Source organism: Panicum virgatum, chromosome 1K (genome assembly GCF_016808335.1).
Source record: "Panicum virgatum strain AP13 chromosome 1K, P.virgatum_v5, whole genome shotgun sequence".
NCBI lineage: Eukaryota > Viridiplantae > Streptophyta > Magnoliopsida > Poales > Poaceae > Panicum > Panicum virgatum.
In genome coordinates this window covers 53,494,237-53,515,468 of record NC_053136.1, presented here as the reverse complement: position 1 = coordinate 53,515,468, position 21,232 = coordinate 53,494,237, and the positions used below count along the sequence as shown (strand labels likewise).

At 43.4% G+C, this 21,232-nt stretch overlaps 4 protein-coding genes across 5 annotated transcripts; all 4 read left to right on the top strand.

Moving 5' to 3' along the window:
* The first annotated feature begins 142 nt into the window (after nt 1–142).
* Nucleotides 143–2,803, top strand: LOC120644082 (20 kDa chaperonin, chloroplastic-like). 2 transcript variants are annotated; one of them, XM_039920636.1, is made up of 5 exons: nt 143–396; nt 1,044–1,223; nt 1,820–1,975; nt 2,139–2,216; nt 2,421–2,803. In XM_039920636.1, the coding sequence occupies exons 1-5, from the start codon at nt 220–222 to the stop codon at nt 2,592–2,594; spliced, it is 765 nt and encodes a 254-aa protein (XP_039776570.1). In that variant the 5' UTR covers nt 143–219; the 3' UTR covers nt 2,595–2,803. The 2 variants fall into 2 exon arrangements, with proteins under 2 accessions (XP_039776570.1, XP_039776578.1); XM_039920644.1 differs by having other exon boundaries at nt 2,139–2,220.
* A 1,836-nt stretch (nt 2,804–4,639) lies between these two features.
* On the top strand, nt 4,640–5,585 carry LOC120657898 (ethylene-responsive transcription factor ERF017-like). The gene has a single exon (XM_039936180.1). It carries the CDS (start codon nt 4,725–4,727, stop codon nt 5,379–5,381), a length of 657 nt encoding a protein of 218 aa, XP_039792114.1. The 5' UTR covers nt 4,640–4,724; the 3' UTR covers nt 5,382–5,585.
* A 2,347-nt stretch (nt 5,586–7,932) lies between these two features.
* LOC120644027 lies at nt 7,933–12,086 on the top strand. Its single transcript, XM_039920564.1, has 11 exons — nt 7,933–8,217; nt 8,642–9,001; nt 9,379–10,050; nt 10,159–10,311; nt 10,402–10,747; nt 10,835–10,970; nt 11,047–11,177; nt 11,251–11,307; nt 11,403–11,484; nt 11,554–11,717; nt 11,818–12,086. Exons 2-7 carry the CDS (start codon nt 8,645–8,647, stop codon nt 11,159–11,161), a joined length of 1,779 nt encoding a protein of 592 aa, XP_039776498.1. The 5' UTR covers nt 7,933–8,217; nt 8,642–8,644; the 3' UTR covers nt 11,162–11,177; nt 11,251–11,307; nt 11,403–11,484; nt 11,554–11,717; nt 11,818–12,086.
* A 54-nt stretch (nt 12,087–12,140) lies between these two features.
* On the top strand, nt 12,141–13,207 carry LOC120657882. The gene is made up of 3 exons (XM_039936179.1): nt 12,141–12,506; nt 12,581–12,892; nt 12,977–13,207. Exons 1-3 carry the CDS (start codon nt 12,201–12,203, stop codon nt 13,085–13,087), a joined length of 729 nt encoding a protein of 242 aa, XP_039792113.1. The 5' UTR covers nt 12,141–12,200; the 3' UTR covers nt 13,088–13,207.
* The last annotated feature ends 8,025 nt before the right edge of the window (nt 13,208–21,232 follow it).

The window sequence follows — 21,232 nt, the reverse complement described above, 5'->3', positions numbered from 1 at the left end:
GCCACCTCAGCCCAGATGTTAATGGGCCAAAAAAGCACGGAAGCCCTACAAAAAAAAAGATACAGGGCCACCCTGCGGGCCCACCAGAAGCGCGGCTCCTCCCTTCGGGTTCGGGGATAAAGCGCTCGTCGGGCTTGCTGGCTGGCTGCGTCTTCGCCGCTCTCTTCCGCTGCTCTTGCTGTTCTCTGTGCTATCCGCTAGGGTTTATCTACTCGAGCAATGGCGACGGTGCAGCTCTCCAGCGCGAGGGTCGGGGCGGCGGCGTTCGCTGCGAAGGGGAAGGCCTCCCTCGAACCGCTCCGGCTTCCGGCGAGGGTGACCGTCGGCGAGGCCCGCCCCGCGCGGCGGGCGTTTCGCGGCCTCGTCGTCAGGGCCGCCACCGTCGTCGCCCCCAAGGTGCGTGCCCGGGCAATGTAGCTTGATGGTGTCGTGGCGCCGTTGTTCTCACGGGGAATGGCCGAATGGCGGTAGTGGGATTGGTTATTGGCCATTGCGTGCTGTTTCATGCGCTTGCCAAGGCAGAAGAGCGAGGGGGTGAAGGCGATGAATGAGAGTACTGGTGAACGTTGAGGTGCTGATTAGGTTCCCTAGAGTTTTATTGTGATACAGAATTGTTGGAATTTGGAAATGCTGTGCGTTAGGTGATTGTTAGCTTGTGATTTGGAAACCTGATGTCGTGAATCAAATTACACTAATGCCTGGTTGTGGTTTGCTAAATGCTTAAAATGCAGTGAATTGCACCTGATTCAATGGTCTGTGTTGCAGTGACTTGCGTTGTGATGATAATTCTAAATATTTCTTCTATCTACAATAAAAGAATCAGCATGTTCAAAAAGGCTGTAAAGAAATTTAGTCTGTGTTTGGTTACCATTGAGTTCAATATTTAGTGCGAATCTTCATTTAGTACTTAACAGTTAATCTTTTGTTGGTTCAGCTATATCTTGCAGCCTGTTCACTTGGCACGATCATCTCATTTCTTTTCCAGAAAGTATTCTTTTATGCTTTGCAGGACTGAAACACTATATCTTGTTATTCCATTGCAGTATACAACGCTTAAGCCCTTGGCTGATAGAGTGCTTGTAAAGATTAAGTCTTCTGAGGAGAAGACAACCGGTGGAATTTTGCTCCCTACGACTGCTCAGTCCAGACCTCAGGGTGGTGAGGTTGTTGCCGTTGGAGAAGGCAGGACCATTGGGGATAAGAAAGTTGATATCAGCATTCAGGTATACTGTTCAATTGCAAACATTTAGGATATATCATATCTCTTAGAGCTTTATACATATAGATATTCCCATGTGAGGAGGTCTAGCTATCCACCTATTCCATTAGCTGTTAGGGGAAAGAGAAATGATGCCTCTCTTAGTACTTTGTATCCACCTAAGATTTGCCCTTGTGCTGGTTTGCTAAATTACACGGCACCATTTTCAATGGACTGCAATAGAATAGAAATGTTTTTTCTTGAAACTCGTGCTGTCACTTATCTCAGTTTGGGTAATGAAAATCACATCTTCAACAATCATAGAAGCCTTGACATACCAGTCTTGAATATGACCAACTTCACTGCAAGATGAAGTTGTCGAAGCACTTCTCGTGCCTGTTTATCTTACAATTTTACATGTTTTACCCCAACTTGCTTGGGAAAAAAGGCTATGTTGTTGTTGTTGTTGTTGTTGTTGTTGTGTCATGTTGTTTCGTTTTCCATCTCAGTTACTACTACATGGTTTTCTGATGTCATAGCTCTTCATACAAGCAAGCTTTGCACTATTTCTGGCAAGAAACGAGTACATGCTAACCAGGTGTACATTTGTTACTGCTTTAGGTTGGAGCTCAAGTTATATATTCGAAGTATGCTGGAACTGAAGTTGAGCTGAATGATTACAACCATCTAGTTCTAAAAGAGGATGACATTATAGGTATCTTAGAAACTGATGATGTGAAAGACATGAAGCCTCTGAATGACCGTGTACTAATCAAGGTAGTGGTCTGACCTTTTATTTATGTGCTCTTGACATCTTGGTTACCCAGTTGCTGTATCGGTGCTTATTCCAGTTCGGTATACATAGCCATTCAGTTGAGGTTCAAGTGGCTCACCCTTTCATTTAACCATCACCTGGTTTGCTTCCTATTTGTCCTGATAGGTTGCTGAAGCTGAAGATAAAACTCCAGGTGGTCTATTGCTTACCGAAACTACCAAGGAGAAGCCATCTATTGGAACGGTCGGTCAGTCAATTCTTTAGCTCCTGTTGGGCAATTTTTCTCTCTCCCTGTACCGAGTCTATCATCATCAATGCAATAATGTCCCATGGTCGCAAACAGTACTGTTTGGGCCCATAAGTCGTGTTAGAACTTAACTAAGACTTTGCATCTAGTACAAATCATAATCATGTGAATTAATGACAATGTTTATTGATCGGAGACAGGTCGTAGCCGTTGGCCCAGGCCCCCTGGATGAGGAAGGCAACAGGATTCCGTTGTCCGTCTCTGCAGGCAGCACCGTCCTCTACTCGAAGTACGCGGGCAGCGAGTTCAAGGTCGCCGATGGTACCAACTACATCGTGCTAAGGGTGTCGGATCTGATGGCCGTCCTCTCCTGAGAAGTGTGTTTTCAACAGTTACCTCCAAAGCTTCGACCATTCTGTTGTAGCATTGTCGCCATTTTGTGGGAACAACCAAGGTTCCCTGGCAATCCTCTAGACTTTCTCGCGGCTTCCCGTTCTCTTTGGTCAATACTAGTATTCTTACTCTGTGTGATGAATAAACATTAGAAGTTCGGTCGCATGAAATGATTTTTTTTGTATTGGCATGCGTACGATCTCGCTGCGATACCGTTCAGACCCTGCCCGTTCTGTTGGGGTCGCCTCTCCGTTTACACTTGAACAACACAGCTTGCTCCTTGTAAAAATAAAAAAAGAACACAGCTCGCCGGCTTGGTCAACCGGATAAGAATGAGACGATGACAGGCGGACGACGCATCAGGCTTTCGAACAACACAAGCTTGTCGTGGCGCCACACGCAACGCGAGAGCAGCACAGCCGGCCACGCGCGTCACCATCCGGCGTCAGTCCATCGTTCGACCGGTTCCGCATTGACCACGGAGCTGCAGCCGCTTCCATTCCATATCGCTTCTCTTCTAGCGAATACGGCTGGCTGCTCGCTCTCTCGCCCCCTCCCAGCCGACCTGCCACAAAAGGAGAAGCCAAGGGTTTACCGGGCTGGGCTGGCGATCCTCTGACAGACTGACACAACACCAAGCCAAGACGTTGATCACTTTCGCCGGTTTGACTCGCTCGAGCTCGTCGTCCAACGGCGGGCAACCGTCGCGCAGAGCAGTGTGGGAAAGTGCAGGCAACAGCGGCTCCGACCTCCCGAGCTTTTCTTCCATGGTTGCTTTCCATCGGATTGCATCAGGAAAAGAGAAGCTCTCCGGCGGTCGTTTCTGCGACCGACCCGGCGCTGAACAATACCGACCGCGCCGTTATTCCCCGCCGGCGCCGGTCATCTCTCCGGCCAGGACATCTCCTCGCCACGGATGAGGTTGTGACCAACCGGACGGCTGGACTTTTTTTTTTTTTTGAGATCGACGGCTGGACATAAGCATAGCAGCGGCAAGAGGTTGTTATTTTGTTCAGCTGTTCGTGCGCCACCAATATACGTAAACATTCTTCTTAGTACTATTTATTACTCCGTCCAGATTTATTCTTTCAACATGTACCCAAACTTTGCAAGAAATACACGGATAAAGCATATAGTGGTAACAAACAAGTTGACCAGAGAGTGTGTGCTGCTCCCTACAATCACAATATATATAAAGACTTCAAAATCATGCACATCATCAAAATGGTCTACGAGTTGCAATTTGATGGGCAATTTTATATGCAAAATATAGTGCTTTTTTGAAGAGGTTACTTTTTGAAGCGGGCAAAATACATATATGCTTTAAAAGAAGAGAGTTACAAGTTTCAAAAGTACTTATATCTACTAACGTCAGCTTTACGTTGCCGATCTAACTTTTATTGTCCTTGTGTCAACTTCTGTCGTAATAAAATGACTTATATCTATATCTGTCATATAAGGAATTCTGTCAACAATACAAATATGAGGTCCGTGCCGGTCAAACTAGTTTAAGTTTGATCAAATTTATGCTAAATATTATTAGCACTTATGTCTCTACATAAATTTATTATGAAAATATATTCTATAACTACCGAATGGTACTTATTTTGTATCCTGAATGTTATTCATTTTTTTATATAATTTTAGTTAAAGTTTAAACTGTTTGACTTTAATTGTCTGAAACCACTTGACAAATAAGGACGGAACACAGAAGGCACTAAAATTCAAGCTAATTAATGAAAGAAAGCAACCCAACCAATCATGCATAGTTAAGAGCGTAAAACCAAAAAAAAAAGTTTCCCAAATAGGACAAGATAGGATCCTCCTCCTCCAAGACCACAGCCTGACCCGGCCCCTCACAGCGGACGCGCAGCGGACGGCCTGCCAAGTGGCTGGCACCACACACGTCGCCGTCCGACGCGCCATTCGCGAGTTGAATCTCGGGTCAACGCGCCGCGCGCGACCTCCCGCGGTGACGTATAAGTAGCCGCGCCACCGAGCCCACCAAGATCCACCATGCCTTTGATCGACGTCGTAGGCGGCAGCAGCAGCAGCAGCTCGCACCATTGCACCGAGGCGGCGTGGGCGCAGCATCTGCAGCGGCCAGCGGCATGTCGTCGTCGTCGCCGGAGATGGAGGGGACGAGCAGCAAGAAGTTCAAGGGAGTGCGGAAGCGCAAGTGGGGCAAGTGGGTGTCGGAGATCCGGCTGCCCAACAGCCGCGAGCGCATCTGGCTGGGTTCCTACGACGCCCCCGAGAAGGCCGCGCGCGCCTTCGACGCCGCCTTCGTCTGCCTCCGCGGCGCCGGGGCCGCCGGCGCGGACCTCAACTTCCCGGACTCGCCGCCGCCCTGCCGCGTCGGCGGATGCAGCAGCGATCCGCAGGAGGTGCAGGCGGCCGCGCTCTCCCACGCCAACCGCGCCGCCGTCACGGCCCAGCAGGCGGCCGCGGCGCTCATGGACGTCGACGACGGCTCGATGCTGCCGTGGGGCTCCGTGGCGCAGCACGACATGGCGGGTGTTCTTGGCACTGGCAGCGCTGATGAGGTGGTGGCGCCCGTGCACGCCGACGGGAGCATCGACTGGCGGCCCTTCATGGCGCACCCGCCGCCGCTCTTCTCCCCTACCGGGTGGGGCAACAATGCATACGACTTCCTGCAGGAGCTGCCGCCGCCGGGTGCGGCGGACGAGGACATGGAGGACAGTATCCATGGCGCAACCGCTTCTCTCTGGAGCTTCGACTCGAGAGACTCCTACTTCAGATACTAGCAAGCTAGATACATGCTGTACAAGGCTACCTTCAAGATGGAGCCACGGCGGTGGCGGCGCATCTCTGCAGCTAGGTGCATCCTGCATTGCTACGAGGCATTAATTACGTGCTCATGACTGCTATGAGTATATGATCAGCAACCTTTCTTAACATAATTTTTCTGATAATGATGCCTGGCGGTAGAATTCAAAAAGGCGTGGTTCATATATCGTTGAGATCGTGATCACACAAAAATATTTGATTGGGTGTAATAATGTGTAGCTCCCCTTTCCTTAAAACTTTGCTTTAGAGGCGCTAGAAAAAGGATGTAATTTTATGGCATGTCCAACTCATGTGCATGCTTTCAGTTAAAGCCTATACTGGCTATATTTATCATATACAACTATATAGATGAGGGAATATTTTTCATTCATATTCATGGGCAACTTGCAACATAGATCAGAAAGCACACATCATTTTCAAGCATGTGTCTTATAGTACACCAAATAGTAATATTTATCCATCATGTCATGATCGCGCTGTCTATTTCTCCTGTGGTGGATTCTATGCTGTAATTTAAGTCACTGCTAAGTGTTGTTCTCAATATTGAAGCGGCCACTAAACATAACTCCAACAAAAAATAATTTATTGTGATAGGTTAATATTTCCATACAGCTGGTTCGAATATACTCGTAAAAAAGCGAAAGAGTTTGTAGCCTAGTAGTTATAGGAGCCTGAGTAGCAACTCAGATCCTGGGTTCGATTCCCTGTGGGAGTGAATATTCTAGAGTTTAACTCATAAAGGTAGGGTTTGCGTACATGTGTTCATAGAGCTATTGGCTAAAGCGGGTAAAAGAATTTATAGAAAAAAATGTGAAAGATGCCTATGACATGCTACAACGAGAGACATGGCTTTTGCCAAGGTCAAGAAACTTACTTTGACCTTTCAATAAAATTTGGAGAGGGCCGAGTGTGTGAACCCAAAAGTCCTTACCCAATAAAAAGTCCTACATATATCCAAATTGCAAAATAAAAAAAAGGTATGCTTTTACCTGAGGGAGTAATGGCATCATATCATGACCTAGATTCATGACGCCCCACCACAAAGGGCAATATAATCAAGCTACTCTTAATAAACAACACCAACTCAATCTTAAACTACACAAAGGTGGACAGCAAAAAAAAAAAAACGGAGCTCTTGATTTCTTATAGATATATAGGGTTGCCTTTAATTGTGTCCTACTAGCTTAATCAAGCATGCGAGCTGACGTTCTCTATTCATTTCTGCTGTTGATGATCGATGATCTAGAAGCTGCTGTGGCCAATAAACGACATGGACAATAACAGATACCGTCATGCATATTGATAGGGAATTCCTATTGATAGACCTAATACTAGGACGAGTAGCTAGCTGGCACTTTTCCGCGCCGTGGATCATCTTCCTTTCAAAACCAAATGCACTTTGGCTTTGGCTTTGCGCGGCTTGACACTGCTGCTAGCTGTTCCTCTCAACCACGTGAGCTGCGTGCGCGATTGATTTAATTTGCTTGGGTACGGTGGGCTTCCCCACCGATATATGATATATGAGTCACGCGCGCCAGGCCACCTGAATAAGTATTACTAGCAGTATATATATCTATACACTGCAGCTGCTCCAGTTGATTTGTATATATAGATGTAGGGCTAGGGCACCATGGTGCTCACCAGCTTGTTAGCTAGCTTGTATACACTGCCAGAAAATGGTTCTTTCGTCCGCGGCAGTTAGTACCGGGCACACTTTGGTCCGATAATAACGTGCTACATCATTCACACCTAAAAATACATTTTCAGGGGCGTGTCAGTTGTTACAGTAACCCTAATCCATTTGTAGCAACGGATTACTTTTTGATCCGCTCCTGAAAAAAATGGAAGGTTGCTACAAATAGTTTTGTAGTGGTGCACATCATCATCATCTGAAAAAGAAAATCGCATTTTGATTCTATAATATAGATGACGACGACGACGATGACGATGACGATGTTGTGTGTGTTGATCATATATGTACAGGTTAGACTTTCAAAGTGACAGAAAGAAACACATCCCGTGTTGAATGAAGTCGTTGCGTCGTTGCCTATTCTGAGCCTACCCTAGATCGACTAGCTTGGGCCATGGGGCGCGTTGACATCCAACACTGAAGAATATACGGCGGACTTGCAGTATATATATATATATATATATATATATATATATATATATATATATATATATATATATATATATATATATAGACGCTTGTTTGTGGCCGGCTATAGAATAACTAATTCTATAGCCAGGTTCTTTTCGCCAGGCTCGACAGCTCGACCCGGCTCTTCGGTCGTGCGGCTCCACTCGGCTCATCGAGCATCCTCCGGTGCAATAATTCATTACGCCAACAAATTATTGATCCCTAAAATTGCTCTCGTTTTCAATGCCTCAAGCGAAAACACCACCAAATCTCATGATTCAATTGCCGAGCGGTAAATCTCCTGATTCTCTCGCCGAGCAGGAAGAGATGCACAAATTCACCGGCGGTGATGCCGTTCTGGAATCGCAGGAGGAGATTCTCTTGCCGCAGCTTCCGCATACGCTCGTCAAAATCACCGATCCTCTGCTTCATCCCCCAGCCCCAACTCGCTACAGGAAGGCCACTTCTCCCCTGCCGGAGAAGTCCCAACTCTCCGGCGACGACCCTGGCCTGCTCCGCCCTTAGCCCCATAGTTGAATCGGTACCCAGCAGTCCACCTGTGCTCCCTCTGCTGAGATTGACCCCAGCGTGCGTGAAGCCCCTTGCGATTGGGTGAATCGCCAATCCCCATCCAGGCCATCGAAGAGATCAAGGTAAGCATAATGTGTACAAGCTTAATTAAATCAGGGAACGATTCTTCATAAAATTGACCGCACGGAAGTCTCCACAGTTTTGTTTGATTCTTGAAGCTAGATACCCGTAGGTTGCATATGGTCCCCGGTTGCATATATTTTTTTGCAGGCAATTATTTTGATTGATCTTATAGTAAAACACCAAGCTGCTTAGGGCATACTTCTTGTAACTTTTATTATGGATTCACTGACCTTGCACAGTGATAACTGATAAAATGACCTTATAATTAGGAGCTTGGTTGTAGTATGAAATTTACGTCAATCATCATCTGTGTTATATAATTTTGCCGATTAATTATGTGGTGCATTCATGGCCCCTGGTTTCATTTTCTTCAATTCTACCAGTGTTCGTAATACAAAATATAATACACTACTTTTCAAATAGGCTATGAGGAAAATTCAGGGGAGATTAAAAGCATTCTCAGTCCAGACCACACAAGGTGAATGGAACTTCGATGTCAGTACAATCACCGGGGCAGCTGCGCAACCATCTGCTGGTGTTGATGCACGGACACAACCATCATCAGCAGCCCCTCAACCGCCTGATGCCCGCAATGCTAACGTGGTTAAGATCAGTTGCAAACCACCAGCCAAGATTGTTCAACGATCTCTTGCCGAATCAAGCAGTGCCAGGGATCTTCCTCAGTGTGATGATGATGATGACTTCATGGAACCTCTGCCGAGGCGACCTGTCACCAAGAAACAGTGCGTCAATGCGAGTGTAGCGGACAATGCAACTGGCAAGGTACAATAGTAATTTAGTTGATCTTTTAGGTCCATGGAAATAACCATATAATTTATCACATTATGAATTTTGGGTTACTGTAATCATGTTAATTAGTTATGAATAACTTTATTTCTCATACAGCATACGTAGAAAAAATACACCCACCATTCAGTTGTTACTGTAACATTGACTGATCAATTTTGTGGTAAGTTAACCATATAATTTACTATTCCAATGAATTACACAAATACCAGGGTTATAGGGATGTTGTTAGTTAATCTGAATTTTCTGTGACCTTAATTTGCAATGTACCTAAACATTGTGGTAACGTGTCATCTACCCTGTACCCAGGTTCTTTCACAACTCACTCCACTTTTATATCTGCACCTTTTCAGCATGCGAAGAACCCTGTCAAGTATGCTCATGCTCCTACTGTTCGATGCGCCCCATCGGCATTCAACTGGTTTGTCGACCACCTAACGTTCAACCAGCGTATGCGAATCAAAGAAATGGGTTTTGGCGGGCTCCTTCATGTTTCGGCAGATAGGTTAGAGAGCAGAGAACTATTAAAGTTCTTGTTGGACAGGCTAGACCCCAGCACTATGGTGATCAATATTTCCAAAGACAAGGGAATCCATGTCACCCCGTACGCCGTCATGCAAGTGCTTGGTTTACCAGACAGTGGTGAACATCTACATTTCCATTCACACAACCAAGCATCTAGGGAGTTCTCTGCTTTCAAGGTTTGGGTTGGTCTAGAAGAATCCCAAGACATGCATGCTAGCCATCTCCAAAATATTTTGGAGGATGATTCTAATATGGGATCTGCCATGATTGATGATGACATGGCAATAAGATTTTTCTTCATCATTGCTTGTAACAAACTGCTTTTCCCAAGCACAGACAACAACATCAGGTGCAAGGATGTTTACTTGACTAGGGACCTGACTTGCTTACCAGGGTTGAACTGGTGCAAAGCAGTTGTGGATGACCTTCAAGATGTTGCATTCACTTGGCGGGCTGACAGAACAAAGAAATCGCTCTCAGGATGTGCAATATTTCTCATTGTGAGTATACTATTTTTGCCACCCATATGATTGATTGACTAGTTTAAATTTATTTACTGAAATTTTCCATTGACCACATTTTTACCCATGCCTTCGATTTTTATGTAGATACTGTATCTTGACAACCTCCAATGCAAATATCAGATTGCACACACTGAAACTCCTCGCGCAAAGTACTTTGATCAAAATGTTATTAAGAAGATAATTACTGCTGACAGGATGAAAGACCGACAAGGGAAGGCTACATTTGGGCTATTACCGGTGAGGTCTTTTAGTGAGTATTCTTGTGTTATTTACATTTACACTCTGTAATTTCCAATATGTATTAACAATTTTATTTGTTGTGTGCAGCTTAGGAACAGCATCAATACTTGCTACCATAGGACTCAGCACTCATCTTCAGAAGTCCCAGTAAACATTGACCCATTGGCCGCAACACATTTCTCCAGTATGCAAGCAGAAGTGCATAGTTTAGTTGCTCAGATTGGTACCAGTTCAAGGAAGATGCAGGCAATGCTGGTCTTGGCAAATTTTGAAGCTAAATCTAAGAAAGCATCAAGTTATATGAACATCGGCCAACAGATACTACGGGATGCACATCAGGCAGCCGTTCACACTCTGCGAACAATTTTGCATGATGAGGTGAATGGCAACATCAATCAACAACATCATGACCAGACCCATGCTTGTGATGAAGGTAGTGACATGTGTTCGAGCTCACAGAGTTCGGATTGATTATTTTTTTCTTGTATTTTACATTCTCTATATTACTTTATGCGTGCAGCTCAAGCCGATGACATTGACATGCATGATAACAATAGTCTGGAAAACAGAGGGTCTGAACATGTATCTGACATGCCAATTAGTCGATCTGAAGTAAGGGGAAGTGAGCTGTCTTCTGGTAAGTCACATGACAACTGGTAGTTGCGAGAACCAAAGATCTAAAAAATCCATATTAAAAAATTCATTAACCCTCATTAACCCCACGAGTTTCAGGTGGTCACACAAACCAGGATTTCAATCAGGCTGCAACTGCAGAATTTCAACAAAACAGGACCAAAGAACAAGTTTTACCACCCGTCGACAGCATGCACAATGCCGCCACTGCTAGTTTCTATTTTCCCGGTGTAAATTACTGAACCTGACTACTTTGTTCACTGCCACATTCTTTGTGTAACCGAACTCCCCATCCTTCTCCAGGGGAATATTGAGGTTGGCAATGAAACTGAAGGTGAATTTTCACCCGTCTGTACTCAGGTCACACACTCACCTGGTGTTTCAAATAAGCATCTCTAATATTTTAGCATTAGCCATGGACATCCTCACACATACATTTGATTCTTCACATGCAGGTTCCCACAGATGTTACTATTGATCGTGTCGTGCCTCTTCGAGCGGCTGAAGGAGATACTGGACCATCCTTGCCCATCGGCAGTATGTTGTCTTCTTATTTCTTATATATATTTAAGATTTCACCTGCTATTTATTTCATATCACCTGCAGGCACTCATGATAATGTCCACGAAGCAACTTCACATGTGGATTCCCTAGTTGGAGTCACTGATGCATATACCACTGTTACCAGCCCCCGACAAGTTGCAACGGCTGAAATGACTAGATCAGAAGCGAATGTCATTGCACAAACTGCCAAACAAGTGCCAGATGAGGTCCTTATCTACCACCTTAGTTTCACACGTACATCATCCACTTTGTTACATTTTCGTCAATGCACTTATGACAACATTTTTTTCCTGAATGTGTGCACAGTCGGCAGGAATCATTAGTAGCATCGATGATGCACTCGGCCCTATTCTTTTCCGGCCTTGCACTCCAGGTGACATCCCCCACTGCCCAGCTATTAATCCTAGGCCACAACGGCTTACAAAAAGACCCGCCATGTATGTGTCACCATTCAAAGGTGATCCACAACGAGCAAAAGTTCCATTGTCCAAGGCACTTGCTGTGAGAAAGAAGTTCAAATGTAGAATGACGTGTTTAAGGTACTGTTTATGATCATACTCTCAAATATTACATGCTTCAAACACGCACTTATGTATCATCCCTTACATACTAGTGATGTTTTCATCCGCACCGACTTGAGGGAATTCAGTGGATCAGACATATTAGCTTCCTTCATTGAGGGGGAAAAGATGTTGTGCACCAGATTCATGTCCTACTTTGTTGCTTGCATGAGTCATGATGAATCAGTCCACATGATTGATGGTGGTGGATACAGGGTCTTCTTATCTCTAGAGCTTGGGGTGAGTGAGACCAATGTCACGTGCACTAGTCAGCATTTCAACAGTTTTTTTTATATTCTCTTATTCCATTCATGGCACATGCAGGATTATGTCAATATAGAGGAAGGTGAAGGCATATCTCAGTGGGAATCACCTCAAGCCCTCGCCATTTTACAACGTGATATTGAACATGTTGATCCAAACAAAGTGAAACTAGTAAGTGCACATGTCAACCTCATGAATTTGAGCTTCAAGTTTGTTTCCCTTAAAACTTTTTTTTTCATGTCTAGTTCCTTTTGCCGGTTATGGAGGAGGGTCACTACAGCATATACTGTATCAACTTCATACATGACCGCATAGATGTTCTGGATTCTAGCCCAGAAGACCACAAAGTTTACCATCAAGTTCTAGGTGACCGAATCATTCACAGGCTCAATCTCCTATTCCAGTTGGCTACGAATTCCACAATAAAACAGTTTACTAGATTCAAGCGTCCCATCATAGATGTATGTTCACAAACGCGTGCAATTGATTGCGGTTTCTTTGCACTTAAATTCATGGAGCTTTGGAATGGTGAATCTTTCCATTTTCCAATCCTAGCAGTAAGGCTTATCATTCTTCACCAAATTCATCACTTGCTATTCTTTTAATTCCTCCATCTCATCCTGTTCCACAACAAAATCCAGGAAAACATATGGCAGTACAAGTCTCAGCTCCTCTTCTATGGCATCTACCATCCGATCAACAAGATTGAGAAGCTCCCTGCTGGACTCGAAGCATATAGGCCTCGCCTGTGATCCTCATCATTGATCCTTGTTTTCCAACAAAATGTGTACTAGTGAATAAGTTCGATGCCACTTGTTTTTCTACTGCCCACAATAAATTATTTCATGTTGGTTGTATGGACACCAGAGGTTGTACTAAAGTTTTCATGGAACCTGTTTCCCTATTTTTATTCCAGTTCAATTGATTTGTCATATCACTATTTTTGTCAGTTTGGCCACAAATTTCATTTCTACTCATATTACCAGATGTCTTGTCAGTCGTTACTAGCTGGAGAAAAGCTATCCTTTCAGGTTTTAAGGCCTCTTAATTTAATATAGGGATTCTCTGTAACATAAACTTGGTTACGATAATATTGAATAAACAACAAATTAAAGTCTAACAAAACACTCATCTCATCATGGACACAAATCTTTCATGATGCACTCATCTCCTTAGTGCTGTGCATTCTTGGACTAGCTAAGGATCAAATTGCACCAATTTTATACGTACAGATTGCCCTACCTGAACCAATATCATCAAAATTTCTCATGACTTTATGAGACTTCTAATATAGTAAGCCAACAGAGAAGTGGCAACTTACTGTTACGAGACAACCAAAAACTCTCCAAATACATGAAGTTCCAACAGTAATGCTCCCCAAATACAGTAAACTATTACGAGAATTCAGTTTCAGAACTAACATGAGGTATGCAAATTCTAATAAACATAACACACTTAGTTCGAACACAGTAATCTGTTACAATGTTTCAAAACACGAAGCGCTTGAAAATTATGGTAAAACAAAATCATTGATCCCAATTTAATTATTCTATCAATGTATACGCCTTATGCCACATCATCAAAATCGTCTTCCAGTTGCCTTTTGGTCGGTGGTCTCCCCCTCTTCCGTCCCATCTTGCCCCGCAGACTCCCGCTGGCTCCTCTTTTCTTTCCTGCATTTTCCGGGTTAAGATCACAGCTTGTGCTATAATGTCCCAAAAATCCACAGTATCCACATGTCCGTTTCCCCTCTGCCTTATTGGTGCTTGCATCATCATTAACAACTTGCTTCCCACCACGCTTTCTACCCTTTGTAGCTGCCTCCTTTGGTGCAGAATTTGAGATTTGGATTTCATCTAGAATTGGTGGAGCACGCGGTTGGCCTCCAGGTTCATTTGCCACATCCTGTTCACCCTGATTAGCTTGAGGTTCATCTTCAGTTCCAGAAGACCCACCTTGGGAATATGAACACTCCCCCCTATTTGATGGCCCAGTATCTCTTGCAATAGCTTCACCCCACTCAGCTAATGCAGTCATCTGTTCACAAGCTTTCTCAAACCCAAAACTTGTTTTGCGGCATGCCCTCACAGCCGTCATTGCGATTTCTACTAGCTTCTTGGTTTTGTGTTGTTCACTTTCGCATGCCGTTTCTGTTGTCACTATGTCATGTCTGTCCCATGTTACCATACTCCTCGCACCCCTAGTGTATCTCTTCATTATATAATCTGAAGGTATATTGTCAATCTGAAGGTGTGTGAAGGCTTTAATAAGATGGGCGCAGAACAATCCTACAATAAGCAAATCCACAATTGTCAGAAACCACCTTAAACTAACAAATTCTACAGTGAAACTTTTTTAAAACGACCTCTATATTACCTGTATGCTCCCATGTCTTGCACTCGCACGTATATGTCCCAAATCTTACATCAGCCTCCACTCTGAATGAATGTTGAAACCATGCATACTTCCATGACTGATTTGTGTGTGTCACTAGGTAAACATCAACCTCGTTTGGATGAGGATCAATACGGAATGCAGTACTGTATATATAAGTTTCCCTATACTTTTTGTACACAGCTCGTGTATACACCCTGCTCAAATGGGCATCAAAGGGTTGCATTGTCAACCGCAAGTTACCAGCCTGTTTCATATACAACCACATAAAACAATGTGTCTCAGTTACAAATAGATTTGTTATAAATTCCAAAAGAAGTTTGTAAAAATATTGATGGTAATTTAGATACAAAAAATGATTGTCATTTTTTTACCTGAGACCAATGGGTTTCTCCAGCCGCCGCGTGGTTTGTGCGTTGAATGAAGTCTAGCATCCTGCGTGCAAATTTACTCATGCATGTCATATGTCCTGTGAAGCCACTACTCTTGATCATCTTATTAACACTTTCACTTCTTTGTGTAGAGGTCATCCTCCCACAGTACAAGGGTTTGAAGTAAGCAGCAACCCACAGGTGCCTACTATCCCAAAGCCCCTTAATAGTATCATCCTTCTGTAAGCCATACTCATCCACTAGCTCCTTCCATGCTGCCTCAAACTCTGTAGGTGTTAAAGGGTGATTGATTACAGTGAGGAGCTTTATATTCAAACCATCATGTAGTTTGTACAATTTTCTCAGCTCCCATCTATACTTCTTCAGCATGTGCCAACGACACAACCTGTGTTGTGTTTTCTTGAATACCTTCTGGATCGCGGCCGCCATTGCGCTATCCTGATCTGTAACACAATAAAGGTCACAAAGTTACCAGACATTCATCTTTTTGTGGGTACTCAAGAAAATCATTTTCAACGATTTCTCACCTGTAAGTATACATCTTGGGTCGCGACTTCCAGTCATACAGTTTTGGAATGCCCTAAACAGCCACTCAAAAGTGTTAGCTTGCTCGTCCTGCAACAGTGTATATATATAGGAATCACCCGTAATAGAACTTCCTCCTCTTAAGCAGTTATTGATAAGAAAATCAGTATGTTAATTTTTCAGACAGAGCGCAGCAGTTATCTGACATGTGAGAGCAAAGAGAATGATATATTAGCGTTGAATTCATCTGTACTCCCTCCGTTCCAAATTATAAGTCATTCCAAGAATCTTGGAGAGTCAAACCATCTCAAAATTTGACCAAAATTATAAAGAGAAATATAAAGATTTATGACACCAAATAGGTGCACTATGAAAATATAGCTAACAAAGAATCTAATCTTACTATTACTAATTGGAGGCTCCTTTTGAAGCCCCCAGGTGATGCCACCTAGGATCCTAGGTGGACAGTCTAAAAAAATAGAGAAATCCTACAAATTCTCACAAAATTCAGAAACATTTTGCCAACAATTCAGCAACTCTAATCATAATAGCCATTGGATCTGATATCTTTTTCTAATAAATTACCCATCTTTGTCATTATAAAAATAAAGTAAAGTAACCTCCTACACATGTATCTAAATTACCCACATCTGCCATTATAAAAATAATCTAAAGTAACCCCTAATCTTCATATAAATTACACACTTATGTCATTATAAAATAATATCAAATAACCCCTAAATTTTTGTATATACTATCTAATGATATCATAATAAAAATTGAAATAAACCTCAAATCTGAATCAAAATTATATTATTATAATAAAGTCTTAAAGAGCATCTATATAAATTCTAAATTACTATTTATATCATTATTAGTATATTATTTATATTTTTATTTATATAAAAATACTAACCATAATGTGTGTGTCACCGTATATTAATGTATAAGAGAAGAGATAAGAATACCAATTTTCATGTTGTCCACATATCTCAAACAAAGTGTTCAATTAAATACATATCAAATATATATGAAGGTATGATGCAAAGTGAGAAAAAATTATTAGTAACTAAACCTATTGAAAGGATCTTAAGATGCCTTGAGGGGGGGGGGTGAATAGGCGATCTGCAATTTAAAACACTTAACAGAAAGTCAGACGCAGACTATCCCGGATACTCCGAGTTTGGTGGTCCGGAGTATCCGGAGCTATATCCGGAGTCTCCGGATTTGAACGACCTGAAACGAAACTGCAAGAAACTCTGTAAGAAAAGTAGATCGAGCTAGAGAAAGAGTACCAGGGGTTCCTTAAGGTTGATATCCAACAAACAAAGTTCACTAGAAACTCGTGAGTGAGTAGATCGAGCTCAAACCCTAGAAATGAAGTCTCACAAGCAAATGACAATGAAACCAAGTAAATTAACACAAAGGAGACAAGGATTTGTTTCCCGAAGTTCACACCCGAAGGTGCTACGTCTCCGTTGAGGAAGGATTCGACAGACGATGCTCAAGAACCCCTATGCTCCTCTTCCAAGGGCGAGATCACCTCTCAAGCCCAAGGTTACTTACTATGGATTCCTCGGCGAGGAATGGAGATTAAAAACTTCTTGTGCAGCTCACAATCTTGGTTGAGCTATCACAAGCACGCCTAGCCATCTAGGAGCATAAGGCTCCAAGAGTAACAAACTTGAATCCGCGAGCTTGACCAAAACCAAGTGCTCAAGAGATGGAAATGAGGCTCACTAGCACTAATCCTTGCTCTTGCTTGCTTCTCACTCAAATCCCTCAAGGGAATCACTCAAGAATGGAGAAGGGAGAGTGAGAGAGCTCTTTTTGGCTTAGGTTTGAGTTCTGTTTGTCAAAGTGGCAAGAGAGAGGGGCTGAAGGGGTATGGAGGGGGTATTTATAGTCTTCAGCCCAAAAATAGCCGTTGGGCGAAAGGGTACCCGGAGACTCCGGGTATATGCCCGGAGACTCCGGGAAACCCTGATTTTTCAGCCCGGAAACAGCACCCGGACACTCCGGGCAATGGGGTCCGGAGTATTCGGCCCTATACCCGGAGTATCCGGGTAAGGCGGGGAGAACTTCGGTTTATGGCTCTTTTGAGTTGTTTTGTGGCTCACAATCATTTGTATAGGTTCTCTTGAGCACAAGATCTAAGTCGAAACCCTTGAACCAAGTCACTCTTGATAGTACGGCGTTTCTATACTCAAATTTCAAATTCAAAATCTAATTTCTTGAGTAAACTTGAACTCCGCTTTTTCATTTCCTTTTTGAGAGTCGTATATCGTCACTTGATTCACCTATACATGTTCACCACCTGCACACATGCTCAATTACACGATTAAATGCACATGTGTTTTGTCATTAACCACCAAAACCCACTTAGGGGCCTAGATCACTTTCAATCTCTCCTTTTTTGGTGATTGATGACAACTCACATGTAACTCATTTGATATTTATAAAGCGATAAACATCTAACATATAAGAGCTCCCCCTAAATGTATGCCATGAACTTTGAATTTCAGTTTTGACTTGACATGTCAACAATTGGCATATTTATCAAGAGAAACACAAAAGCTCTTATAAATTTTACAGTGGGGTGAACAGGTGAGTGACAAGAATATGTGTGATGCATATGACATGTTATCCACTCAATAAAATGTGTATCTGTCAGCTGGACCCGGAGACTCCGGGTATAAGTCCGGAGACTCCAGTCATGATATCCGGAGAATCCAGGCTGTAGCCCGGAGTATCCGGCCTTTCTGAACCAGAACACAGAAAAACAGAAAACAGATAATCCACAGCTCAAATATAACACATACTAGCAGAAATTCCTTAGAAATAACTCAAGTTCGACAGCTAAGCACAGAGTAGCACACAATACAAAGGTTCTCACACCACATAGTCCTTACAAAAGATCAAGAGAGTTTAAAACGGAATGGAAACGACATGAGTATGATACAAAGGCGACACATGCCCAAATGAGTACATAAATGGCATTTTCACTCCCCCTTTGTCATCAAGTGCCAAAAAGGGAATGAAAAGAAGCATGAAGTTCATCTACTCATTATCTTCATCTTGAGCGGCATCCTCGGAGATATCCTCATCTTCATCGGAGTCGGGGTGCTCACGATAGCCTATGGGATCATCTTCTTCGGTCTCCTCTTCCTCATCAAAGATCTCTTGGCCACTTAGAGGAGCACGGCGGGAAGAAGAAGAAGCACGTCGACGAGGAGAACGGGGCTGACGACGAGCACGTGGAAGTGGAGCATGAGTAGCGACAATAGAAGCCTCATCGGCGGCATCCCACTCAGCAAATGGATCATCAAAATCCGGGAGCTCGCGGTGAGGATCCAAAGGAAGTCCCAAATGACCCCGAATCTCATTGATGGACCTTGTGTTCTCATGCACATCATTTGCAATATTCCTACACATCCCAAATAAGCTGCGAAGGGCCCTCTTCACAAAGAAGTCATGATGACAGTGACGAGACGATGAAGAGGCACTCACAGAAGATGGAGCAGGATCATGTCTTGGGTTCCTTGTTGCACCTGCATGAGCTGGAGGAGGAGGTGGTGCATCACCTGAGCGGGCACGCAAGTGAAGAGGCTCATGCTTAACTGAATTTTGCTTCTTAGAGCTCCAAGCTACTAAGGACCGGCCAAGGAATTGACAAGTCCCCGTAGTGCTCTTTCGATCCACTTTGCAACCGGCATAATCCGAATCGGAATAGCCAAGTAAATCAAAAGATGAGCCCTTGGGATACCATAAACCAAGGTTAGGAGTGAAAACTAAATATCTTAGGATTCTCTTAACCGCCATCAAATGACATTCTTTCGGATTAGCTTGAAATCTTGCACACATGCACACACTAAGCATAATATCGGGCCTAGATGCACAAAAGTAAAGAAGGGATCCAATCATGGAGCGATATACCTTTTGATCCACGGCCTTGCCATCTTCATTGAGATCAAGATGCCCATTGGTTGGCATGGGAGTTTTGATGGGCTTGGCATTTTCCATGTCAAACTTCTTGAGTATATCCTTGATGTACTTGGTTTGACTAATGAAAGTGCCATCCTTGAGTTGGTTGATTTGAAATCCGAGGAAGAAGGTCAACTCACCCATCATAGACATCTCAAATCTCTTTGTCATAATCCTACTAAAATCATTGCACCAAGTTTTGTTAGTAGAGCCAAATATAATGTCATCGACATATATTTAGCACACAAAGATATCTTTATCAATTTTGCGAGTGAAGAGAGTAGGATCGGCTTTGCCTATTTCAAAGTCTTTCCTTAAGAGAAAGTCCTTAAGGCATTCATACTATGCTCTAGGGGCTTGCTTGAGCCCATAGAGCGCCTTATGGAGCAAGTAGACGTGATTTGGGAATTTTGGATCTTCAAAGCCCGGTGGTTGCTCAACATATACCAATTCGGAGATTGGTCCATTAAGGAAAGCACTCTTCACGTCCATTTGATATAGCTTGAAATCATGGTGAGTAGCATAGGCAAGTAAAATACGAATTGACTCAAGCCTAGCTACGGGTGAATACGTCTCACCAAAATCCAAACCTTCGATTTGTGTGTAGTCTTGAGCAACCAACCTTGCTTTGTTCCTTGTTACCACGCCATGTTCATCTTGTTTGTTTCGAAAGACCCATTTGGTTCCAATGATATTTTGCTTGGGTCTTTCTACTAAGGACCAGACTTCATTCCGAGTGAAGTTGTTCAATTCCTCTTGCATAGCCATCACCCAATCCGGATCATTCAATGCTTCTTCCACCTTAAGAGGTTCCAAGGAAGAAACAAACGAGTAATTTTCACAAAAAGTAGCCAAACGAGATCGAGTGGTTACCCCTTTACTTATACTTCCAAGGATATTATCCACGGGATGATCCTTTTGAATTATTTGATGAACTCTTGGATGTGGAATGGAGGATTGATGTTGGATTGGTTCAGCATCTCTACCATCTTGAGACTGATCTTGATGTTGGATTGATGCCTCAGCTTGAGTATCCCGGATACTCCGGTCTGGAGTCCGGATACTCCAGTATGGAGTCCGGATACTCCGGTCTGGGTGTCCGGAGTCTCCGGCTTCATATCCGGAGTTTCCGGGTTTTGCAGCGGATGTAGAGGTAGATGGCCCTTGAAACATCAACACATCATCATTGTCATTGTCCACTTGTTCTTGAGGTTTTATTTCACCAATCGCCAACTTCTTGATAGCTTGACTTGATGATTCTTCCATTCCTACAACATTATCAACTTGCTCCCCTTGAGAGCCATTAGATTCATCAAATGTCACGTCACACGCTATTTCAACACAACCGGAGGTTTTGTTGAAAACACGATAGCCATGAGCATTTGAGGCATAACCAAGAAGAAAACCTTCATCAACTTTAGGTGCAAACTTAGAGTTCTTGGGCTTCTTGTTAAGAATGAAGCACTTACTTCCAAAAACTATAAAGTAAGACATATTAGGCTTTTTACCAAGTAGGAGCTCGTATGCCGTCTTGTTCAAGATCTTGTGAAGATATAGGCGGTTGATTGCATGACATGCCGTGTTGATTGCTTCCACCCAAAA